Source organism: Drosophila biarmipes, chromosome 2L, assembly GCF_025231255.1.
Source record: "Drosophila biarmipes strain raj3 chromosome 2L, RU_DBia_V1.1, whole genome shotgun sequence".
Lineage (NCBI taxonomy): Eukaryota > Metazoa > Arthropoda > Insecta > Diptera > Drosophilidae > Drosophila > Drosophila biarmipes.
This window is the reverse complement of record NC_066612.1, coordinates 16,288,497-16,311,522: the sequence shown is the minus strand read 5'-3', so window position 1 is coordinate 16,311,522 and position 23,026 is coordinate 16,288,497. Positions and strand designations below refer to the sequence as shown.

At 41.0% G+C, this 23,026-nt stretch overlaps 2 protein-coding genes across 2 annotated transcripts; both read right to left on the bottom strand.

Moving 5' to 3' along the window:
- Positions 1-15,776: 15,776 nt before the first annotated feature.
- On the bottom strand, positions 15,777-16,897 carry LOC108033479 (proteasome subunit beta type-5). The gene has a single exon (XM_017107817.3). The coding sequence runs from the start codon at positions 16,763-16,765 to the stop codon at positions 15,944-15,946; it is 822 nt and encodes a 273-aa protein (XP_016963306.1). The 5' UTR covers positions 16,766-16,897; the 3' UTR covers positions 15,777-15,943.
- A 1,394-nt stretch (positions 16,898-18,291) lies between these two features.
- Positions 18,292-20,401, bottom strand: LOC108033407 (uncharacterized). Its single transcript, XM_044094240.2, has 2 exons — positions 20,387-20,401; positions 18,292-20,318 (listed from the first exon to the last, which is right to left on the bottom strand). Exon 2 carries the CDS (start codon positions 20,308-20,310, stop codon positions 18,409-18,411), a length of 1,902 nt encoding a protein of 633 aa, XP_043950175.1. The 5' UTR covers positions 20,311-20,318; positions 20,387-20,401; the 3' UTR covers positions 18,292-18,408.
- Between the last annotated feature and the right edge of the window lie 2,625 nt (positions 20,402-23,026).

Sequence of the window (23,026 nt, the reverse complement as noted above, 5' to 3'; positions counted from 1 at the left end):
ATTCATATATTTACTTTAATGATTTCATAATACTTTTTTTAAAAAAATATATGTTTCATTTTTTCTCGTCATAACTATTAATTTTAATTGTATGGTTTTATATAGAATTATTTGTTGTTTTTCGTCCCACTGTACAGCCTTCAATGTCGTCGGTTGCAGCCATCAAAGTCGTGTGCACTATTTGTGTAATTTATATTCAAAGCGCAACGCGATGCCGGCGAGTGCGTGTGTGGGTGGGTGGGGAAAAGCGTGGAAAGTCGGAGTTGGGGTGGGGTGTTAGTGGGACGGCATGTTTGGCGCTCAGGGGACGGTCACTCAGAGCCAGAGAGCGCTCCGCTGGGCGGCGGCACTTCCACTTCCAGTGCCACTGAACTGGGTTCAGTCGCGCGAGCTGCTTTTAAGTGGCGTTGGCGATGTTGGTCAACGGTGTTTACTGGCAGGAGGTGAGGGAGTATTGGGTTTCTTGAAAAGGGAAGGGTCAGCCATTCGAACTGCAATTCCTTTCTATAATGCAGAAGTCAAAGAAATTTATTGAAATCACATAACAAACGTTTTCTGTGATTTATGAAAATTAAGATTATTATATTATTACATTCATTTATGTAAAGATACTATAATGCAAGGCAAAAGAAATACTTTACTTTGGAATGGAATAATAAAGGCGTGGCTTCAAGTGTTTTTATAAGTTTTACTGATTGCCAAAGTTCTCACTATCACCTACAACATATTTTCTTTAACTTTAGCCGAACCTCTTTAATTCCGAACGCATAACTTTCAGTGTAGCCCCTAGATGGTAACCATCCACGCTTCGACATTGTCTATCCAACTTCCGCCCATCGGTGGTGCTTCTATTGCTTCTTGGACTCCGCTTCTGGTTTTCATAATTCAAGTTCGATCCCGGCCACTTGTCTCGTCGTAACTGTTTGAGAAATGTACTGGAGGCCTGACAAAGTGACCGGAAGATGATACTGTAATAAAAAACAGAGACACACGCAGCGACATGGACACCAGCGAATGTTTGCCTAGGAAATAGAAAACCAAGTACTGGAAATGAACATGAACAATGTTTTATATGCTCTGTGAGTGGTTGGGCTTTTCACTATGCGTAGTTTTTCTTCTTTTTGTTAGCCATTTATTTACAAATGAACAATATTTATGGCCTCTTTTTGAAAGAGTTGCGGGGGTCCGTATATATATTAGGTTCCTATGCGGTGGGGCCAGACTTCCGTCACAGCCAAAGCATGGAAGCTATCTTTTCACTCTGCACACACATAATTGTCTACATTATTTTGTGGCTTTATTTCGGCTTTATGCGACTGGCATGCCAAACATCGATTATGAATTACAAACTCAGCTTGGACGGCAATCAAAAATGGTTTTGTTGAATGAATAATTCTAATTTGCCAACAATTATGGGCTCCCAATCACGCTTATCAACGACATGTTTTGATGGTGGCCAAAAGTGTCGGCGAAAGAACAATTAGGATTTTAGTTTTTCATCGTTTATTTAATTTCAACTTGATTATAGCCTCGCTTGACGTATTTAGCCTACTGTCATTATGAGTTAAGCTAAAATTGTTGTAAGCCATAAAATAAATTCCCTGAGTTCCTTACTACAGAAATGGCTGATCAGTAATTTAAGTTGATATGAATATGATAAATATGTATATTTTAGTGCCCCTTGAGTTAACTAAAAATGCATTGCCATTGATTGCATAAAGTATTCAGCGATAAGAACATGTAGATCTCCATAAGCCAATTGGATTTATTGCAGTATAAGTAGCAGAAATTATACCCAACCCATTATTACTCGCAGCAAGTTGCAATTAGCGTTGTCATGGGAAGAATTTATGAGGAGCAATTGAAGAGGCTAAACAGGAACCCTAAACGGCGGCACTTAAGCGATCATAACTTTGCCCGTGATAAATCGAACTGGAATCGCCCGAAGAGATTCCAGATGCTGGCCACGCTTTGCATGGTCGGCCAAGAGAACAAAAGTGGCAACAGCGGGGAAGTGGCTTTAAGGACCTCGAGCAGCTGCTGCCGCTGAAAGGCGAGACCGCTGAATGAATTGGGCTGTCGTTGTCTTGGCAATCAGCGCTACCGGGCATAGAAAGTTAACACACCCGAAACCGGCTTTGGTTTCAGTCGGTGCAGCCAGTCGAAGTTGCCACTTGGCACACAGGGAAAAATTAAAAAATATAGATCACTTGTAAAAGTAAAATTAAATATATTTTTTAAATTAAATATTTGACATAAGGTAACATTTTGTAACATTTAAGCTACTTACCTCCTAATTGTTGTTAGTTTATTTGAAATGTATTTTATAAATCTGTGCTGCCTTGGTATACTGGTGATAAATATAATATTCATACTTTATCTATAAAATATAATTTTTAATTCACCCATTTGAACATTGAAACCATCCCAAAATCAATTTTCTTTAGCCAAAAAGTACGATTTTTTCAGTGCTGTTGCTAGAAGTTGCTGCTTGCAGTCGCAAGTTGCAGATTGCCAGTTGTCGCTGCCGCAAGAAACTTGCCAGGATGGACTGCGGCGGATGTGTGTTCCTGGGGATCGCAGAATATAAAGGGGAATCGGACGACAAGGGGCTCCTAAGCGTTTAGCTTGGCTTTTGCCTCGCATCGTTGGCCCCGCCGAGCGGAGTGAGCGCATCCAACTTCAAATTGCCGCAATTGCGTGTCGACCACAATCTTAACCAGCTGAAGCAGCGGCTGAAGGAGGCGAAAAACTTCGAGCCAACAAGGAGTGCACTGCGAGAAAATGATCAAATTGGAGAGTGAATGCAGTCAAAATTAGGAGAAACATAATCCGTTTATGGGTATTTTATTTTTGAAAATTGTTTAAAAATATTTAGGTAAATTACCATATTGTGTATGAGATTTTATTTCGGCAATAATCCTCGCAGTGACAAGCTGCACTACAAGTGCATATATTTTCGCAATAATACTTAAAAAATTAGTGATTGACATATCAAATAATATTTTTATGCTTATTAAATTGGGTCTAGGAAAAGTTTTGTAAATGTTTAAAATGTTTAATCTTTTATTATTTTGAAGCTTAATGTTGTTTTGACACCATTATCTTGATTTTAAGTATTTTATTTTATTTATTTTAACAAAACATTGATATTTACGTTTAAAAACAATTTAATTTAATGTGTACTTCCCTGTGTGAGCTTGGGACTTTGACTGAAACCGGCATTGGGTGTTGGCCCGGGTTCCGTCCCCGCCCCAGCTCCTCCTCCACTTGCTCCTGCCTGTCCCAGTCTGTTTCCCCTTTGTTTTTAATGAATAAGTTGGAACACCTGCTCGTCGTTCGTCTCCTGTCGAGATCTCCGTCCGTCCAACTGTCTTGGAACTCTGGTTGTGCTGCTCAAGTGTGACGGCGCTTATGTGTTCTATCTCTCCATCGGGCTCGGTCATTGTTAATACCCCTTGATTTTGGGTATGTTTGGAATTTTACTAATTTAAAAATAAATGAATTGTGTAGGAACTCGTGTTTGTTTCCAAAATGTTTATAACTATTCGATTATAATTTTCAAAATACAGGGTAAAGGTTGAGGGTTTAAAATTGTCTAAAAGTAGTAGTGGAACATACTTTTTTTTGGAAATAGTTAAAGAATAAATAAGAACAACTCAATCTGTACGAACCAATTATTTAAGTTTTTGTTTTGAATTAAAATAATAATTATAAAATTACCATTTTATACTTTAATAAAAGCTTTCAAAAGGTTTGTTAACGCCAATTCTCTATCAATATTTTGATAAGCACATAAGAATCTAACAATATTACCCTGTACAAGGTGTCCCCACGGAACTGGCCTGTCTGCATTTGATGCTTTAATTATCCAGTTGCTTGCGAGGAAGGCAAATAGAGTCAGCCGAGGCCAAAGCCAACTTCTTAAGACTTAAGTCAATAAATAACCTGTTTGAATATCATTACGCACAAATCCGAGCCAACGCACGGCCCCTGTAATCTTCATTCATTAAATCGAGCACACCTGAAAACGAGATCCGAGACATTGACATCGGAGGAGAAGGAAACCAGGGGGATCGGGAGTCATTGCCTCGACAAGTGCCGGCCACATCGAGTTGCAAAATTAAAACCAATTTCCCAGGCACTGCCGTATCACTGGCTCATCAAAAAAATGCAAGGAGAAGTAAGATGTGAAGGGCCCTCCACTCATGAGGGCAATGATGAGGGCAGTGGCAGGGAACCAGTGAAACAATGCGGACGGAGGCCCAAGAGCGCAACGAGATAATTGTAATAAAGAAATTCGTAGCATAATTGATGGAGGCGGAGGAGGATCCGCCGCTCGGAGGAGCCGGGGAAGTTCAGATACTTGAGCACTGATGATGCATCGACAGCCATCCAGAGCCAGCGCCCCGCCATACGAGCCTCCCACATTTCAGCCGCCCTGAATGCAAATTGAATTTCTCGTCCGAGAGCTAAAAGTAATTTCGATTGCAATTCTTTCTTTGCCACTGGCTGCCGTTGTAAGTGAATTTCATATGAAGGTGGCTCGATTTATACGGCATTACGTAAGATTCAATTTGCCAAAGCTCGTGCAGAGGGAAAAGCAAACGCAAATATATTGTCGCTTAAATTGTGGAAAAACAAATAAATCTATACCATATACTGGTATTTTTTATTCCTTAATTTAACCTTTTTAATATGAGCTGGCGATAAAACAAACATGGGTCATGCCAGCAAACAAGTTGTAATATTTGATATTTGCCCTCAAAAGTGTAAAACTAATGATCGAAGTGCGAGTGTTTTTTGTGTGCACTCACAATGCACTTTCCACTTGCTGGAAAACTCTGTTTTCCCAGACAGTAATTGAAGGATGTGCGAGGGACAATTAAAGAGGCGTGCAGTTAATTCAATGTCGGAAATCAAAGCACTTTGCTGGCGCACTCTCTTTGGGCAATTACATGGCACGACACTGCACTCATCCCATGGCTCAGCAAGTTTTGCGGCAAATGGTTTTCTTCTGCCTGCAGTTTTCATCATTTTTTGAACACACACTGCGCATATATGCTTGTATTTTTATTCGAGTTCCTTTTTGCCGCTGCTGCAGACATTTTTAATAAGTTGCCTGGCAGCCGTTGCACGTCTCACTTCGGCAACAACAAACAGTCCAGCTGCCAAGTTGGAAATGAAATTTGTGGCACGAATAGATTTCCAAACCCTACATGAGCAGCCAGAGCGAGATGGTCGTCCGGAAAAGCGGCAGAGGGACGGAGCACGTCGGCTATGACAGAAATTCGAAAATGAAGCAATTTACTTGTATATTTGATACAATCCCCTGTCCTCAAACAGTTGTCAACGATCTGGGAGCGCGAGTGGAAAAGTGGGGCAATGCGGGAGAAGGCGGGAAAACGCAGGAGCCACCGGCCAGTTGGCGGGCTTATAAAGTGGTTTCCCCAGTGGTGGAGCAGCCACCCCTCGTGGTTGGATAATTGGCAGAGCATAGTTCCGGGATTCCCGGCATTCCCCTTTTAATGCCAGCTTTAATGGCCTGCGAAAGGAGAGTTCAATTATCGAGTGTTTAATGGGTATAATGGCCTAGTGCTGGATAAATCAGTAAAGCTGGTTGAGGATGGGGATTATTATTAAATTATAGCGATAATCATATTTTCAATTGAATATACTAAATAGGCAAGTGAAAGACCTGATAATATATGACTATTTAAAAACTTTTTTTTTTAATGTAGCTTAATATGAGTAAAAAATCTCCAGACTAAATTTAAGGAAATCCTACTTAATTGATTTATGAAAATGTTTCCGTTGAACTTATAGTTCATATAAGCAATTTAATACAGCTACGCGTTAAGACTTCTATCTAGTAAATCAAAACAAATGAACAGGGTTTCCGCATATCCCAAACAAGCTACTATTTAGTGACTATTAAAGTTGATGGCATTCGGTTGGAAATTTTGTCACTGGCAGAACGGAAGAAAACCCTTTTTCCCGCCCGAGCCGAACTTGTTGAAAGTTTTTGGCCGCGTGGCACAAGAAACCAATAAAGAAAATGCCGAAACTAAGGGAAAAGTGCCGCAAAAGCTGCCATAGACCTACTGCTGCTATATACCATATACACTATATACCTGGGGCAATATGGCGGGAGGTTGGCTTAATGGCTCGATGCTGGGACCCCGGCCTTAAAGGATGGCCCAAATAATGAAAGTGCCGCGCTAATACTACGTGCAAAATGGTTTTGCCCAGCTGCACACGCTGCGTATACGTAACGTTGGCGGGCTTATGCAATGCAATTTTCATTTGCATAAATTTTGATGTTGTCTCTGCGAATTGCTGGGGGTCCTGGTGTGTGCCGCCCCCCGAAAAATTAAACAACACAAGTTTAGCGCACAAACTTTTACCCCGCACACTGTCTTTTATGTCAATTTGCTGGGAAATTACCTTTTTGTTAATAGTGGAAGACGCGCGCTCCCCGGCGGAGCAAACATTAAAAGTAATTCAAATGTTGGAGCCCACAAACGGGGCAACCAGCTTAGTGTAGAACAACAATAAATGCTTATTTAACTAATTTTGCAACACGTATGCAAATATTTACAATGCAACAGCTGCACGATAAGCGCGGGTTGATTAAAGAACTTTTTGGGTTTGCTTGTGTTTATTAGAACTTTACGTCGAAAATATAACGTAAAATAAAATATTTTAAATGCATCAGCTGCATGATATTTGGTGTTGATTAAAAAACTTTATCGGTTTGACTTTGTTTATAATAAAGCCAAATCTATAAATCCATTTTTCGTTTATTAAACAACTAATTCAGTTTTATTTTTCCATTTAGAGACATATAATTTAGTACATTTAGTACATATAATTTATATTTATCAATTTAATGAAATGAAGAAAATTAAAGTCATAAAATATTTCGTAAAAAAGTTCCTGTCTCTAAAATTATAACCACTCTAAACAGTCGAACTAACTAAATCCCTTAGCCACCCTCGCTTCTGCGGCTCCCTTGGTAAATAAGGATGTCTAGCAAACGACTGCCGTTAAAGCGCTTGGTTTTGTTTAGTTTTTAGCTACTTCCCGTGTGAGTTTCCCATTTTTCCGCGCCCACCTCGGCAGAGACCGGAAAACCGCGTGTCGGCTGCGGGTGTGGAAAATAAGATGGAAAGTGGTGGGGGTGAAACTTTGCGTCAGACACTTGGGGGTAACACTTAAACGCTTGCTTTTATGGACACTTTTGAGCTGATTAATTGCCGGCTTCGACTTAATGCCTAATTAGCGTTTGTTTGTCCGCCGATCAGCTGAAGAACCGCCCTCGACACCTGGCACTTAATGATGGGCGCGAAATTTCACACTTTCGAACCTCGCCGGGCGGGAGAAGTGAAATGCAAACAGCGCGCGAGACACTTAATTAAGTATTGCATACTCACAGGGGAAAAAACAATATCGAGGCTGGCCAAGCGAAGAAATAATCGAATATTTTACCTTATTTCGTCTTTTTCGCCCGCGAAAGCCATGCTTTATGTGAAATCGGGTGATTAAGCTTCTGGCAGGACTTTGCGTAATCCTCCTTGATCGAGTATGCGCCATGTTGCTCCTTTGTAAATAACTGAAGCCTGTTAAATGCCTTCGCTGGACGCATTTAATTAACAGACACGAACAACTTATAATTGCCACTCACCGGGCGTTGCAGGGAGGTAATTGTTTCTTTTCCAGACCGAAATACCGAAACTGAGAGGTTGAAGCACTGACTGACTGACCGCCGGTCGTTGCGTGCGAGTATAAATATTTTGCAGGCTGGCATATTAATTACGGCAACATGCGATTTCCCCACACCCTTGAAGGGATACATCCCATTAATGGCTTCTCTCTGCCCGAGAGTGCGAAAATTCATTGAGCACTTTTCGAGTGCGAATGGCGCTTGTCAGGAAATGTCCGAGAATAATTAAGAAGCCGTTCCGACCATCCTGACCTATGCATTTTTAAAAACCAATTTTAGCCCTCGGCCCAGGGCCACTAATCAACAAAAGCTATTTATGGGCCAGCCTTCGTTTTGAGCGGTTTTCCGGGTCAAGGACGAAGGCAACTTGGCCAGCTTAGGCTGCCAAAAAACAGCGAAACTATGCGCAGCCTACCACCAAACAATGTGCAACATGCCAGCATTAGAAAGTGGCGAAACGAATGTCGGATTGTACTGGAAAGAGTGCGGAAAAATAAGATATTTATTGAAGTTGGTTTGACCTCTCCGCAAGGCCAAACACTTTTTAGTTGTTGTTGAATCTCAAGGTGGAGAAGGCTAAATTGGCGTCTTTGGTCGTAAAGCAAATAGTTCTTGTGGTCAGCATTTAATTAAGGCACACTACGTGCCGCAAACGTTGCGTATTTGTTTTGGTAATTTTAATTAAAAAGAAAGCCCTTCGCAAATAAGCAGCCCGGCCAAAAGGACCGCAATCAAATTTCCAAGTGGCCAATTCGCGGCTCATTGCGTGCCAGGCCCTCGTCATTTGAGAATATGCACTGCTGATTGCAGGGTCCCGAACCGAAATCGAAATCAAAATCAAAACTAATTAAAAACCGCACCCACTCGAACGCAAACACATCGCCTCTGTCTGTGACTATTCCTAAAATCCATATATTCGAGCCTATTTGAGCGTTCGTGTTGATTATAAAAAGGCAACCTTGTTGGTATGCACAGAAGTAGTAGCAGCACACAGAGTTGGGCCAAATGCAAGAGTTTAATTAAAAGGCTCGCCTAATTAGTATGCGGTCAGCTGGCCGGTTAATGGAGTGGCTTACACATGATAAACACCGTGAACATAGCGTTAATTACATGGTATTTAGAAAGAATGCTTTATTTAATATGCGTTTCAGGCAAATTATAGTCCAATTTTTAGGGCGGAAAATCCCAGAAACGTAATAAATAAATGGGTGCTATTTAACTATCTTGTATCATCGGTGCAGTGTATATACCAAACTGCCAAACAAAAAAAGGAAAAACTCCACTAAAAATAAATCTGAAATTAAGATAGTTCTTATTCTTCATTGGATATACTTTCCACTGTATTAATTACGGCATAAAGCGAATTTTTGAGTCTATTTCATTCGATTTATATTGGCAAAATAAACGTATGTTTTTGAGGTATCTACATCTTTATGTTACCGAACTTATAAACAGTGTTGGCAACCTGTAGAACGCAACTTTTTTTTTTTATATATAAATTAATTTAAATATACTTAAATCGTTTTCGAAATGAAAAATGAAAGTACAAGTTATCTCTTAAATGATAATAATAAAACAACATGACAATGATAAATAAATTTAATGAGATTTAATTTCTCGATAAAGGGTCATTTTTCTTTCACTTTTCACCTCCTTGATTCAAACTTTGGCATTAGTTTGCCCGATATCTGTCGCCGACGATTCAATAAACATATTGAGCGCTAATGCCGACCTACATCGAAGGGTTGCCAGCCGGCCCATGTCAATGCCAATTTCCCTTTCATGCACAACTTGGCAGAGCTTATTGCTTTTCACTCTTCATTGCGCATAAGTTTAGCATGTTCAGGGGACTTTCCCAGCCCCGGGTTTTCCGATTCAGTTTGCCTTACTTTATTTCATGTGATTTTTCCTACCCTCATTAGAGACCCGGCAACTCCGGGACCAAATGCAGGTAATCTGCATACAAAGCGCCAGCTCAGCTGCATTGCACACTTTTAGGCGGCCAACACGCTGCGCACAAGGAGATATTGCCATAATAGAGACAGAGGAAAGTGCGGAAAAAACGGAGTGAAAGTGGAAAATGTGGGGGAAACTATAACGGCGTTTAAGGCAAACTAAATGAGAGCCACGTAGCGGTAGTGAGCATGAAATTATGCATATGTGCCGGCGCTTTTCCGCCTCGCTTTTTCACTTTCCCGCTGCGCGGAGGCAAGGCACTGCCAACGGAAATAATTCAAGTGCAATGCAAATCATGGCCCAGCCACGCTCAGGTAATTGTGTGTTTACCAAATGAGGAGCGGGAACCGGAAGCCGTGGCAATGCCAATGCCAGGAGCACGGCAATCCGCACGGGAAGCGGAAGACAAGCTGACAGACAGACATTAGGACGAATGGAGAAGGGACTCTGCCCGGAGAAAGTGTTTAACCGAATAGAGCAAACACATTTCTGGGCTGAAGCGGTTTTTGGGTTTACTATTTGCCCACCCATTTGGTAAGTCTTAGAAAAGAGACAATTAAAATTAATTGTCAAAAATTGACAGTTTTATTAAACGTTTTAATGTCGAATGCCTTACTTAAAACCAGAACACATTTGGTAATTAAACATTTTAAAAACCTATTTTAGTTTAACAAGAGGATGGTTTTTTACGGTCAAACTTAAAGATTAAGTTTATTGTTAGCTTGTTTACTTATATATAACATAAATAATTACAAAACATTTTTTAATGCAATTATAATAGTAATATTATGCCACCAATTTTTATAAATTGTACAGCAATAATGTGTTCTGCCCATCGTTCGTTTTCTGTCAAAACCTTTAAAAATGTTGAACTGACGGTATTTTGTATATTTTCATTTATAAGTGCCCTCCTTACTTTAACATAACGCTCAACAACACAATCATTCTTGCTCAAACCACATTGCAGCCATCAATTATGCGGCGAAAAGAATTAAACTGCCTGCGTTCACTTCATTGCCTCCGCATAATAAATCGAGAAAAATCTCGATGCATCGCTCAAATATTGGAGCATTTATATGCGATCCCGGGCGCCCCGACTCCTCGACCTCCGCAGACCAACCTTATCTGAGCGCTGCAGTTCGAGGCGGAGGCGAGCAAACTTTGTTCAATTTAATTCAATTCAATCCTTGAGAGTTCGCCGAGTGCGAAGGAAGAAACAGGAAATCGGGCAAGGAACCAGCATTTATTTGGAAAATAAATAAATAGACAGGCGGCGAGGGGCAGCGGGCAGGGATGGTGAAGTATAAACAAACCGACAGGCGGACAAACAAACTTTTCCGAGCGCATAAAAATGGTGTAAAAAGTGCCCTGCCGGGGGAAAATCGGAAAAGCGTCACATTCGGCCAGCCAGAACATCTATCAAATTTTGCGTTTATTTTGACCCATTCAGGGAAATCAAATGAAACGAGTGAACCAAACCAGATAAAACTACTCCACACTAGGAAAATATATAAAATGTAGTGGAAATCCTATTACCATGTCTGTGTCTCCTTTGGCTCAGTGGCAGGTCCTTTTCGTAAGTGGATTTCAATGGCAGCTTTTTGCCTTTCGGTGATTTGCAAAAGGAGTCTCTGAATAATCGCACAACTGACCTTTGCAGGGGAAGTCGGTTCAGAAAAATAAAAAATTTACTAGGTGCGCATGGTCACTCTCAGCAGACCAGAAAAGTATCATTTCCAGGATTTCGTATTTTATTTCATTTAATTTCCTTCCCCAGCGCATCATTTACAATAATGTCTACGTAAAATTAACATAAATTTGCGATTTTCCACAAGCCTAGACGATTTTTTCACAACAACAAGAAGTCAAGGAGAAGCACATAAAAAGACAGAAGAAAATCTGCTAAGTAAGATGGATAAAAAGCGTGAAATATGCTAAAGTTGACAGCTTAAGGCCTTTTTGACTCGTGGCGGCGTCAGTAAAAAGGAAACAAACTCGGGCTGTCAGGACTTATGTTCTCAGGGTGAAGTGACCTGGCTAGATATTGAATTGACGAAAGTGCAGCAGCTCTAATGAGAAAGGCAGCTAAACCGAGTCCTCGGGCTACAATTCGAATTCAATTTATCAGCGCCCCAGAGCAGGCTCCCCAGAATCCCACAGGCTGCCTTTCACCCAGTTCAAACTCAATTCAAATCGAAGATGGTTCACAGCTCAGAGTGACAAATTTGTTTACTTTTAAGTATGTGGAAAATGCAGAACTCAAGCACAGTGCTGATATCCAAATTGTTTGCCGAAGCCCAACTTTAAGTGCTTAACGGGAAGCTCAATAAATTTCGCAACTTACACCACAAAGAAGTTTTGCCAAGGACTCGAAACTTTTGTTTCCTCCTTTTTTTGTTGGGGGAGAAAATAATTTCAAGTGTGCTAGAAGCAGAATTACCAAATTTGCCTCTCCGGCAAACAAACGAAAAACGTGAGGATCTGGAAATCTCTCCATATACACACTATATATAGTTGGCAGTCATATGTAACTACATTGTAAGGACTGCCCCGAAAATCCCCCTACGTACCATAATCTTCATGTCTGTTTGCAACTGTTTGCGCTGACAGCCCGGGTTGGTTTTTGGGTGGTTATGGGTCCAAGTCCGGGGGTTGGGCGGGGCAGCGCTCCTCTTTGTTCACTTGCAGCGCGAAAATTGCACAAGATTGCATGTGCTGTTGCTCCGAAAATATTTATATTTATAATATTTTTTGTAGCTGTCATTTGGCCGTGTATCTGCTGGGTGTTGGGGCTTGTTTTTTCTGTTTAGGGTAACACAAATTACGGCTTGCGGAGTGCTGCTGAGTGGCGGCATCGCCTGCGGTTGGCAGTGGCTAATAAATCACGAAAATATAAAATTCTATGTGTGCCGCATCAAGTCTAAAGTAGGCCACTGGGGGAGAAATTTAATTGGAGTTTTCGGGCCATTTCATATTCGGGGGTGTCATGAAAGTCCCACCATATCCAAAAACGCATCAAGACTTTCGAATTAGTTTTTAGAGCAAATGCAGCTGGATCTTAAAGGCTTAAGCAAAAGGTTCGTGAAATTGACATTCTATTTATTGTCTTTTTTATACTTCTTACCCAAATCAGTACTTGTCACATTTTCCTAAATTTCCGTAGCATTACCTTTCTAAATTTACCTGTGAAAATGCGTAATAAATGTATTAGTGTTCCCACTCCAAAGGTAATTCCCTACCTTCAAAGAAAACAACTTTCAATTTACCAATAACCGTTCAATCATGGCGACTAATCAAGTGTTTCGAACAGGGAGCAAACGCCAAATGGAAATTGCTGCCTCCGGTGGCCGGCCATTGGGTCCTCGTTTTCTTTATGCACAGGGTCCCATAAATCACTTGCAAATTACCAGAGAATCGGGGAATCCCAGGGAGGAGGAGGCAACAAAGGCGAATCCATCCAGGCCACAGCCATTTCTCAGTGCCCATAATAAGCAAGTGAATGCGAATGTGGCCATGACTGTGACTGTGAATGCACAATTATGGCCGCTTCGTTGGTCGTAAAACAAGAAGGGATCCACTCTCCTTTGACCCGCCCTCTCAGCTACTCCTATCCCCCTATGCCCCACCCCATTTTCACCCACTTCCACCCGCTCTTCCCCACTTCCACCCGTTGATGACTTTGTCATGGCTGCCTCCAGTTGCAGAGGCCAAGTCAGCGGCAGCGACATCAATAAAATAAACAGTGACAGTGGGTGGCTGTGGGCGGTGGGCTGGAAGTCGGTGGGTGGTGCTGAAAAGGGGCCAAAGGAGGCTGGGCTTGCACAATTGAACACGCGACATTTGGCCAATGTTTGCTGTTTGTTATCCACGATGTTGTCTTCACTGCCAGCCGTCTCCACTTTGACTTTTATCTATTGACATAATATTTTTTTATGCTCTTCTGGCCGGAGGCGCTGGGGCTTCGGGGCGTGTCAGTGTGGGTTGAGCTACTTCACTAAGAAAAAAATACGAGTCATACATAAAGTCAAATATTATATAAGAAATGGGGCTAAAATCGTTTTACTATTATTAAGGACAAGCGCTTAAAGAAAGAAATACTTTAAGGCTCTTAATGAATATTGTTAAATATAATAATGGACAAGTGTATCTGTTTTTTTAGGCCATAAGAATAAATTTTAATAAAAAGTTTGAGTTTAAATTTTTTCCCGTGCAGCGCTTTGGTTTTCGCACTTCACTCAACGAGTCCTTCCATCCAATGGCTTAGTGTCGACGGCTTGCTTAGATTTAAGGGACACATTTGCAGCATAGTAAACGAGCAAATCCAATGTGATTAGGTTTAGAAGAGGAGATGGAAAATAGATTGAAGAGACAGGGAAGTGAATTTAAAAGCGAGTTTCAGTCCTATGCGCACTTTCCCGCAGAGATTAAACACGGAACAGACAGGAGAAGTATTTTAAACGAATGCATTCTTTTTTCTGGGTCATGCCACTTTTAGCATGCCACAAATTTCCATTGTTCCATCTTTTTCAAACTTAAGTGCTGTGCCTGCACCCGTGTTGATTGCACCCCATAGAAGTAACGAGGGGCACACGTGCTCCCATTCCCCGGTTCCCGAACCATTCTTTCGGATAGCTGCGCTCTTTATAGCCCGCACAGCTATCTCCGGCCATGTCCGCTTATGCAAGTGTTAAATAAAGTATCCGCCGGCCACTGTAGTTTATGCCCGGCTCGGCCGACTCGCTGACATTTATTGCTTGTTTCAAAACGGGCTAGGAAGTTAAGAGTGGGCGCTGGGATCGACCGAATGACAACATTTATTGCGGCCCGGGCACATAAAACACGAGCAGCGAGTTTATAGTTCAGGCGGCATCCGCCTTTCAGTCAGCGGTATAATGGGGATGTTCTTCAGCAGGTGAGATACTAATTAGGTTACTGAAAGTGCCACATCTCACTTAGAAAAACGCTAAATACTGCAGGCAAATGGCATGAAATGAGAAATGAACTTTTCAAAAATAATAAGATCGTTTCAGTGATTATAAAAATATTTAAACATTTATAGTTTCCGACTCTTACTTTGTATAATTGTTCCCTGAAGTTCTTTATATGATTTTGGAGCTTAGAATGAAACTTTGTTGTCGGCCAAAGTTAGAAGTTTCATTGTGCGGTTCTTGACGTTTTAAAAATAATAACCTTCCCTAACTAGCATAGTTATATTTAAGTTAATTCTTCCGGCTTAGTAAATATTTAGCTAAAACTTTATTTTCAATTTCGGTCCAGCACTGACCAACAAGCGTGTTTAAATTTGTTTGGCTTAGTTGTGTCTTTTTATGCACAGAACTTTTGCAAATAAAGCAGTTTATTGTACCGGAGGGATTTGTAATCCACACAAGCGTTATAAGTGCTCCCTCACCTTCACAGATCCCGATTCCAATTCCGATTCCGGGAAAAGCCTTGAAAAGGAAGTCGCAGGCGAGAGAGGGAATAAAGAGTTCCTGGATCTTCTGGTCCTGTGCTGGCAGCATTTCAAATTAAAAGCATTTGCCGCGTTTTATTGCTGTGCCTGCACTTTTACTTACACCCTCCAGCTTTCCCCTTTCTCCTGTCGGACACACAAATTTTTATGTCCATTTGGCTTTATTTCACACTTTCTTGTTTATTATTGCTGCTCTGGCGGGCCAAAAAACACGAAGCAGGAAAAATTTAAGTATTCGGACCTTTTTTCACTCCCTTACCCGTCATCTATGCCCAAATAATGCTGTTGCCATTGATTTATGCAGGGACTTTGTGAACTCTTTTTGGTGTCTGCTTCTGTCCTTTATTCGACTTAAATGCCAACTTAATTGTTGTGCCAATGTCCAGAAAGGAGGCAATTTACTTATTTTATGCTCCTTTTTTCGGGAAGGCGCAGCCCAACCTTCCGTGTCAGCATTAAAAAAGTGGAAAAAATCAGAGCATTCCATTAGGTGACTTAATTTAGCGCAAAATGATTAGCGACTAGCAATTTTCAAGCTCGTGGGGATAGAAATCCTTGGCGCGTGTAAAATTGAGTGAAAATTTAGGTAAACAAGAGGAGAGCGAATTAAAAACGTGTAGGTAAATTAGAAAATGAACAAGCTTATATTTATTTTATGGCCCCAATTTCGTGAAATAAAATCAGATACATTGCCACAATAACTTTAAATAATGAATAAATTAGTGAACCGACAAATGCTTTCGATAAACCATATGTGTTCCCAAAAACGGGGTTTCAGTTCCCTAAACTCACTCCTTTGAGTACTCTTCGTGCAACTCTTGGCAGTCTTTGTTGGCCACATTTCTCCAGCTACATCGGTCCATGTGATAAAGTCTCACCAAACCACCTGAAAAAATATCCCTCATGGTGGCATGATACACTGCGCGAAAGGCCAGTGCATAGGCACTCTCGTCGCTGAGATTAAACTGGTAGTCGGTGTCCAAAATCCCCAGGGCATTGGAGGCACCACTGCCCACGGCAAAGACTTTGCCGGCGATGCGCAGTCCGTCGGAGTCCACGTAGACCAAAGTGGGACCCTCGGGTGACCACCCCGCCAGCATCATGCCCATGCAGAGACCCATTCCCTTGTAGTCCGCAGCCACATTGCAAATAAACCTGGCAGCAGATCGCACAGAAAGCCGCTCCTTAAAGCGAAGCTCGTGCAGGCGGCACTCCCTGGTCAAGACTCGATCCCAATAGGTGCAATCCGCCGCTCCGCCCGCCATCGTACTCAGCATGTACTGGTTCACCTGCACCACTTTCTGCATGCTCTGGGATCCAATGAACCTCCCCGACGTGGCCCTGGAGTCCACGCACAGTATTATGCCTCCTTGGTAAACAAATCCCACCGTGGTGGTGCCGTGATCAAAGTCCATCCGCACTTTACTCTGGGCCGCCAGTTCATTCAGACGCTGTCGGGGATTCTCAAACGGTGGAGCCATTATTGCCAAAGGGTTGACCATGTTACTCGAGGCTAGTCGGATTTCTTCGATTGTCCTATCGGAGGTGAGGGCTCCAAAGGTCCTCATAAACGGTGCCTTATCCATCCCGCAAATATTTTCCAGAGCCATGATGGTAACAAAATGGATTGTGTACCGACAAAAGCCAAAATATTGGAGAGCCAGTTAATATTTCTGAGTGGTTCGTATTAAAATATATAAATGTTTAATTTTCAAACCCATCTGAAACTTTTATTTTTGACACAATATTCTATGTGAGTAGAACACATTTATACTTTTAAAAATTCTAAAATTCCAATTTAGCAAGAAATAATTTAAAATTTTTCTTTAGTAATATATTTTACAATCTAAATCATAACTTTGGAGTAAATCGAAGAAAAAATAAGTGTGCAGGTATTAAACGATTTTTGTTTTGTCTGGTAAATATGCCAAAATGTGCAAAAATATTTACACAACCGGCTAAACGGAACTCAATAAAATTCACGCAAACAGTTTTGTATTTACAATATCCTCGTGATAAATTCATGTTGCCAGCTTTATTTTTTTCCTTTCGTTTCTGGCAGCATTTACCCATGTGCGGATTAAAATATGTTTGCCATGGGTTTTATGAGTTTTCGCATTTTATGAGGTGCCCAGGATATGGCCAAGAAACGAGAGCCGAAAATTGAATATTAAATAACCTCAAGCAATAAACAGAATTACATGGCGTGCAATGCTGTGTAGTTAGCTGTGTGAATTGTTTATGACAATAATATCCGTTTGTTTGTGCAATCATTTAAAAAGGATTACACGATTAGCATTGCACAGGGACAATTGATAAGCGCCTAAGGCGATGCGGAAATTGTCATTTATATTAATTTTCCTCGTAATCGCTTATGCGAATCAACTTCTGTTTAAATGGCTGCCAATTCGTCTTGAATAGTAGCAAAGTGTGGAGACGGAAATACTTGAGGACTCGCCGTCCCAAGGATCTTATACCATCTATTAGCCAAACTGTTGGGGTAATCAATTTTAATTTTCGACCCGAAGCCCGGGCCACAAATTTTCAACAATTGAAATGTGTGCGGCCTGTCAAAGGTTAAAGGCGTTTTGTTGTATTGCCAAATTTGCTCTTGACCAACGTCGAAGGCGACAAAAGTGGGCGGTCCCCAGTGAGGACCACATTGTCAATCAGGAATTCCTTAAACACAGCTTTGCCCTGTCCCCGGCTTACCCCTTGCTTCACGGTTCTCCGGGTTATTTGCCAAAGTCGGAACAGCAAACACTTGGCCTAGTCCTCCGGTTTGGGTTTGTGTATGGGTTTGGGCTTGCCACCTGGCCAAAACTATGCTGCTGTGTCGAAATTTATGCATTGCAGTTGACTTATTAGGGTTCCTCCACCCCTGACCCCTGACCCCTCACCCAATCCGACTGTTGATTCGCTTTGATTTGGCCAAAACGCTCCGAGCTGGCCAACTGTGTGTGCCAGAGAGGCGCTTTGCATTCGGTTTCGGCCGCTGCGGGGGATGTGCTCTCGTTAATAGTGGCTAATTATGTTTAATTATTCATTAGTGATTTCCAGGGGAGATGCTCAGCTTCTTAAACAAATTTGTAAAGGAAATTGGTTGGATCTAAAAATAATGTATACCTTATATATTTTAGGGTGTTTGATAAGCTTTTCGTTTACTTATTAAAACATGTCTTTCATGAATTTATAACCATGAAAATGCTTTAACATTTCCTGCGATTTTAATAATAAAACTGTATAACATTTTTTAATTCGACTCGGTATCACTAAAGTTTTGTTTTTCTGTCAATAAACAAATATCAAACGCTTCATTATCGTTGTTCTTGCGGCTATTAGTTAGAGTTATATCATCATCCGCTCCCTCTTCGTTTACTTGAAAACAATCTTCAGATTCTGCGTCAGATGGTAGTTTTCGGTCGGGCAGAAGTAAAGTCATCTGTGCCAAATAATCATCTACATATTTACTAAGTTTATCTGGACTTAAATCCATATTTAAACTTAAGTCACTGGTACTAACTTTCTTATTGCATTCAGTAAAATGTCCATCTCTTTTGGTACAGTCAAAAATAGGATCGGCTAGAAGGTCTGTCATCTCTTGTGGGGAGGTATTTACTATCTCTTGATGAGCACTATTCGGAGTCTCACAAACAATCTTGTTATTTGTATCCTCGCGACACCGGTCAATACCTGTATAATTTTCCATAACCTTTTTTTGTAAATTCGGAACTTGCACTTCTTTCTGAGTAGCAGTAGCAAAGTGAGTGAATTCGATTTTATTTGAACCATTTTCACTCGCATTGGATGCTACCGAATCTTCTTCACAAAAATCATCTTCGTTGCAGTCAAGAGAGCGTAGACTCAGAAGGTCTGTCATACGTAGTGTAGAATCATCCACAAACTTGTGTATCTCATGATCTTCAAATGGTTGCTTGTCCTCTTCTGTAGTTCTATCGTTGGGGTTTATATATTGTGGTAAAAACTTTTGATCCCGGTTAGTCGCTGATTTATCTGTTAATATTGTTAAATTATCACCCCAATTAATTTTGTTTAAATTTGTTTGGGTGGTGGTGATTTTAATCGATGTTTGATTTTTTTTAACTTCAGTCTCAGACTTGTCTTCCCTGTTTTTTAAACCAATTTTAGAATCTTTTTCGGTTGAATTTATTTCGATAGATATTTTTTCAATCGAGTGGTCTACTTCCTTTTGACAGACATTTTTAGTTAAATAATTTTTCTTAGAATCATTTTTTGTTGAATCCATATGAACTGAACAGTTTTGAGTGAAGTTAATATTAATCATGGTTTCACCTGAATCAGTTGTCTTATTTTGGGTCTTCTCTTCTCCTAATTTCGTCAGAAGCTCGTTGATTTCTTTTCGTACACGATCAACAATAGAATCTGTCAAATTTGCAGACCGATCATTTGAGAGTTTATTTAACAGTTTCAAAATATCATCGGTCATGTGGCTCAATAAGGCGTTGTCCTTTTCCACTTCTGCCATAAACTCCTGGAATTCTGTTTCAAAGTCCTTCGTGGTTTCAAGAAACGGATCAGGTGTCTCTGAAAAAGAAGCCTTCATTTGGTTTAGTTTTTCAACAGCTATCTTTCTTTGAGCCAGAAAGTGTTCCTTTTTCATTAAACACTTTTCTATTGAGTTGATTTTCTCCTTTTGATTATTTACAAACTGTTGATCATTTTCGATTTTTCTCGAAGATATCTTGAGATCAATTATTTTCTGGTGAATCCAGTCCAAGGCCTTCACCAGGGTGAAGCACCGAAGATCCTCCTCATTACTCACTCTTATATAAACGTAGTCGGTGGGCTTGTAGGAGATTGTCACATAGATTCCCTTTTCGTTATTACTTACATCCGCCTCGACCCTGCTGTCCTCCATCAATTTTAAAACTACCTCCAGGGCTTTTTCATACATAATGATCTCGTGCTTAAGTCTCAACTGGGACTCCTTGAAAATCGCCTCCCAGTTGTGGTAATCGGCTCTCATGAGTCCCATATCGATGCGGAGTAACTCGCACTCGTATTTATCGCACATGTTTGAATTTATTTGCCTCTCGATTTTATCAGGACTTCTAACGCAGACTATAGGAGCTATAGGTGTTATATTGTCCTCTGGTTTTGATAGTAAATGCATATTGGGAGCTGCCAGTGAAGTAAGCCTTATTTCGGTCAGCTCTTATTACAGTTCAATGTTTTTCTACTCTACCTACTCTGATAACTTTTTTTTTATTTTTAGAAATTGTATATTGTTTCTTTCCGTATACTATGCGTTGAGGATGAATTTTAACTAGATTGTTAAACAACTTACACCTTAGCTCCTCAGTTTACACTCAACAGTATAACCACATTTTTTAGTATATACACTAATTTGTAAGGCCAACAGCAAAACATCTTTAACCCCTAGAATACATTTTCTGCACATTAAACTCAAAAACTCCTTAAAGGACGCGTGCTGCTCCTCAGAAAGCCCCGAAGTATGCAGCAACAATTCATCGCCGGGACAAGGCTTTTAATCAAGCCAAGGACCCAGACACCCACACTGGCGCACATGCACACGGCGCATGTTTACATATTCCTGCATACTTATGCGCCCCTCGGAGACAGGGACAAGATAATGACATGCGTAGCTGCAATTTCCGTTGCATATTTACAGGCGCCGTCCCCTTGATATATATATGCAATTCGCAGGCTGTAAATTTTGACTCTCAATGCGAGCTGGGAATTTGACATTTACTAATTGCCGGATTATGCCGCTCAGACACTGGAGGCCCCTCAAGGATGCGAGGACTCGCCATGCATTTCCCAATCGAAAAACTCCCCAACTATGTAAACTGAATGGCAAACATTTCGCAAATGAAAGGGGTTAAGATGCTCTTAGCTTTGAGCCAGAGGTAGCAAAGCCAGGCAGCTCGACTAAGTTCCATTTCCGCTCGAGAGGCGGGGATTCCAGCATCTGTCATCGGCAATATCGACGGCATTAATTAATCAACGTTATGCATGTCAATCGAGGAGTGTGCCAGCCATCTCCTTCTGCCCCGCTCCTGTCGGCTCTTTCCCGTGCTCGTTGGCATTTCGGTTCTTTTTCCCGAGCAGAATATCACTTTCGCAAATTGAAGTTGCTTTTCCTGTCTCTCGATTTCTGTTGTTGCATGTGTGGCTTGCTCCATGGCAAGTCATGCATATTCATTGTTTACAAGCACACAAGCACCCACAAACATAAACAATCGCTCGGCAGTTCTACCTGATTTCTTTCAAAAACTTCCACCCACTCCGCCCCACTTAGAGTCCTCTTGCCTTCCTGCCTTATTGGCCGATGCATTTGGTTTTGCTTGCAGGCATCCCGAAAATATTTCACTTGCAATGACCACCAGGGGTTTGCCCCTTTCTTTTTCTTCCTATTTAAGCTACATATTAGAGCCATTAACCAAAGCGAATTGGGCAAGAAAGGCCAAATGGAAGCTATCAGAAGGAATCGAATTTGGTTTGGATTTTTCCCAGCAGCTTGCTCACATCCCCAATTTGAAAAAGAAAACAATGCAAAACCGTCTTTGAAACATTGTTTATAAAATGGCATAGGTACCTTTCACACAATACATTATTTCGGTGCATTTAATGTCGCAAATATCCTATTCTTAAGTCCCATGACAATCCTTCTAGTATCGAAGTGCCACATTTTTATTGGCCGCCACCAGAAATGAAGAAATTTGCCTGTCAAGCCCACAAACACGACCTGTAACTGCTCTTCTGTTTTCAATTTATATTTATTTATTAGCCTGGACAGGCATAAATTGGAGGCCGTAGACAACACATAACAATCATAATCTCCGATATAATTTACAATTTATGGTTGCCTAGCTGTTGGGCTATAAAAATTTACACATTGATATGCTTTTATGGTAGGCAAAAACAAAACAAGGAAAGTAAACAAATAAACAATGTACAGGGACATCAAAGAGCAATTTCAATGCAAAAAGCCCAAGACACACAGCCGCATGCTAACCATTTTTCCCGATTTCCCCCTCGTTCAAATGCAAACGCCTCGAATGTGTTGGCAGTTTATAGACAAAAGGTTGGCAGGAAAAGCTGGCAAGAAAAACATGTAATTTGACAAAATCCATAAACCATAAATTCTTGGCCAAGCCAGCACTAAAATTGCCACATGCCTGGGAGGAGTTCCTCCACTGTCTTTGTCAGTGGATTCGCTTCGCAGCCCCCAAGAAACTGTCGCGTAATCGCAGGCAATAAAAAAACAGAAACACATAAAATACTATCGATGCGAGTGCGAGTAGTTGGCAGCCCTGGCAGCCGCATAAGGATCCCCCAAGACCATAAATCGCCATCAGCCAGCGCACCCATCACGACTATTAGGTTAAATCAACCTAAAAGACACGAGCCCAAATCGGCGTTGAATAAATTTAGTGCCCACTTTTGGGTATTTATCATGTAATACTCAGTTCCATTTCCCTGAATGTCCAATTAGAGGGATTTTGCTCCGATTCCCTGATGGAAGTCGGGAACTCATGAGCTGCAGATCATAAATTGTGCCGGAAGTAATGCCGGCTCTTAATCAGTAATTGTTTAGTAAAGTAGTTGCAAGACAAAAAAGAAAATATTAGATTTCATCTTCAATTCTGAATCAGGATTCCAGGAAACCCTTTCCTAGATGTTAAATATCTCCCATCCTTGCCAGTCTTTCTCCTTTAACTGATGAAGAGAAAGTTTGTGGTTAAATGAAACAGCAAGAAGAGATTGCATAACAATTTAAGCATGCAGTTAATTTGCTTAAATGGCTAAGGGCTGCCACAGCAATTCGAGTGTTGACAGTAGTAACAGTTTGAGCCTTTCTACAA

What these genes read in the sequence shown, in the direction of transcription:
- LOC108033479 (XM_017107817.3), bottom strand. Translation starts at nt 16,765, where the DNA reads ATGGCTCTGGAAAATATTTGCGGGATGGATAAGGCACCGTTTATGAGG.
- LOC108033407 (XM_044094240.2), bottom strand. Translation starts at nt 20,310, where the DNA reads ATGCATTTACTATCAAAACCAGAGGACAATATAACACCTATAGCTCCT.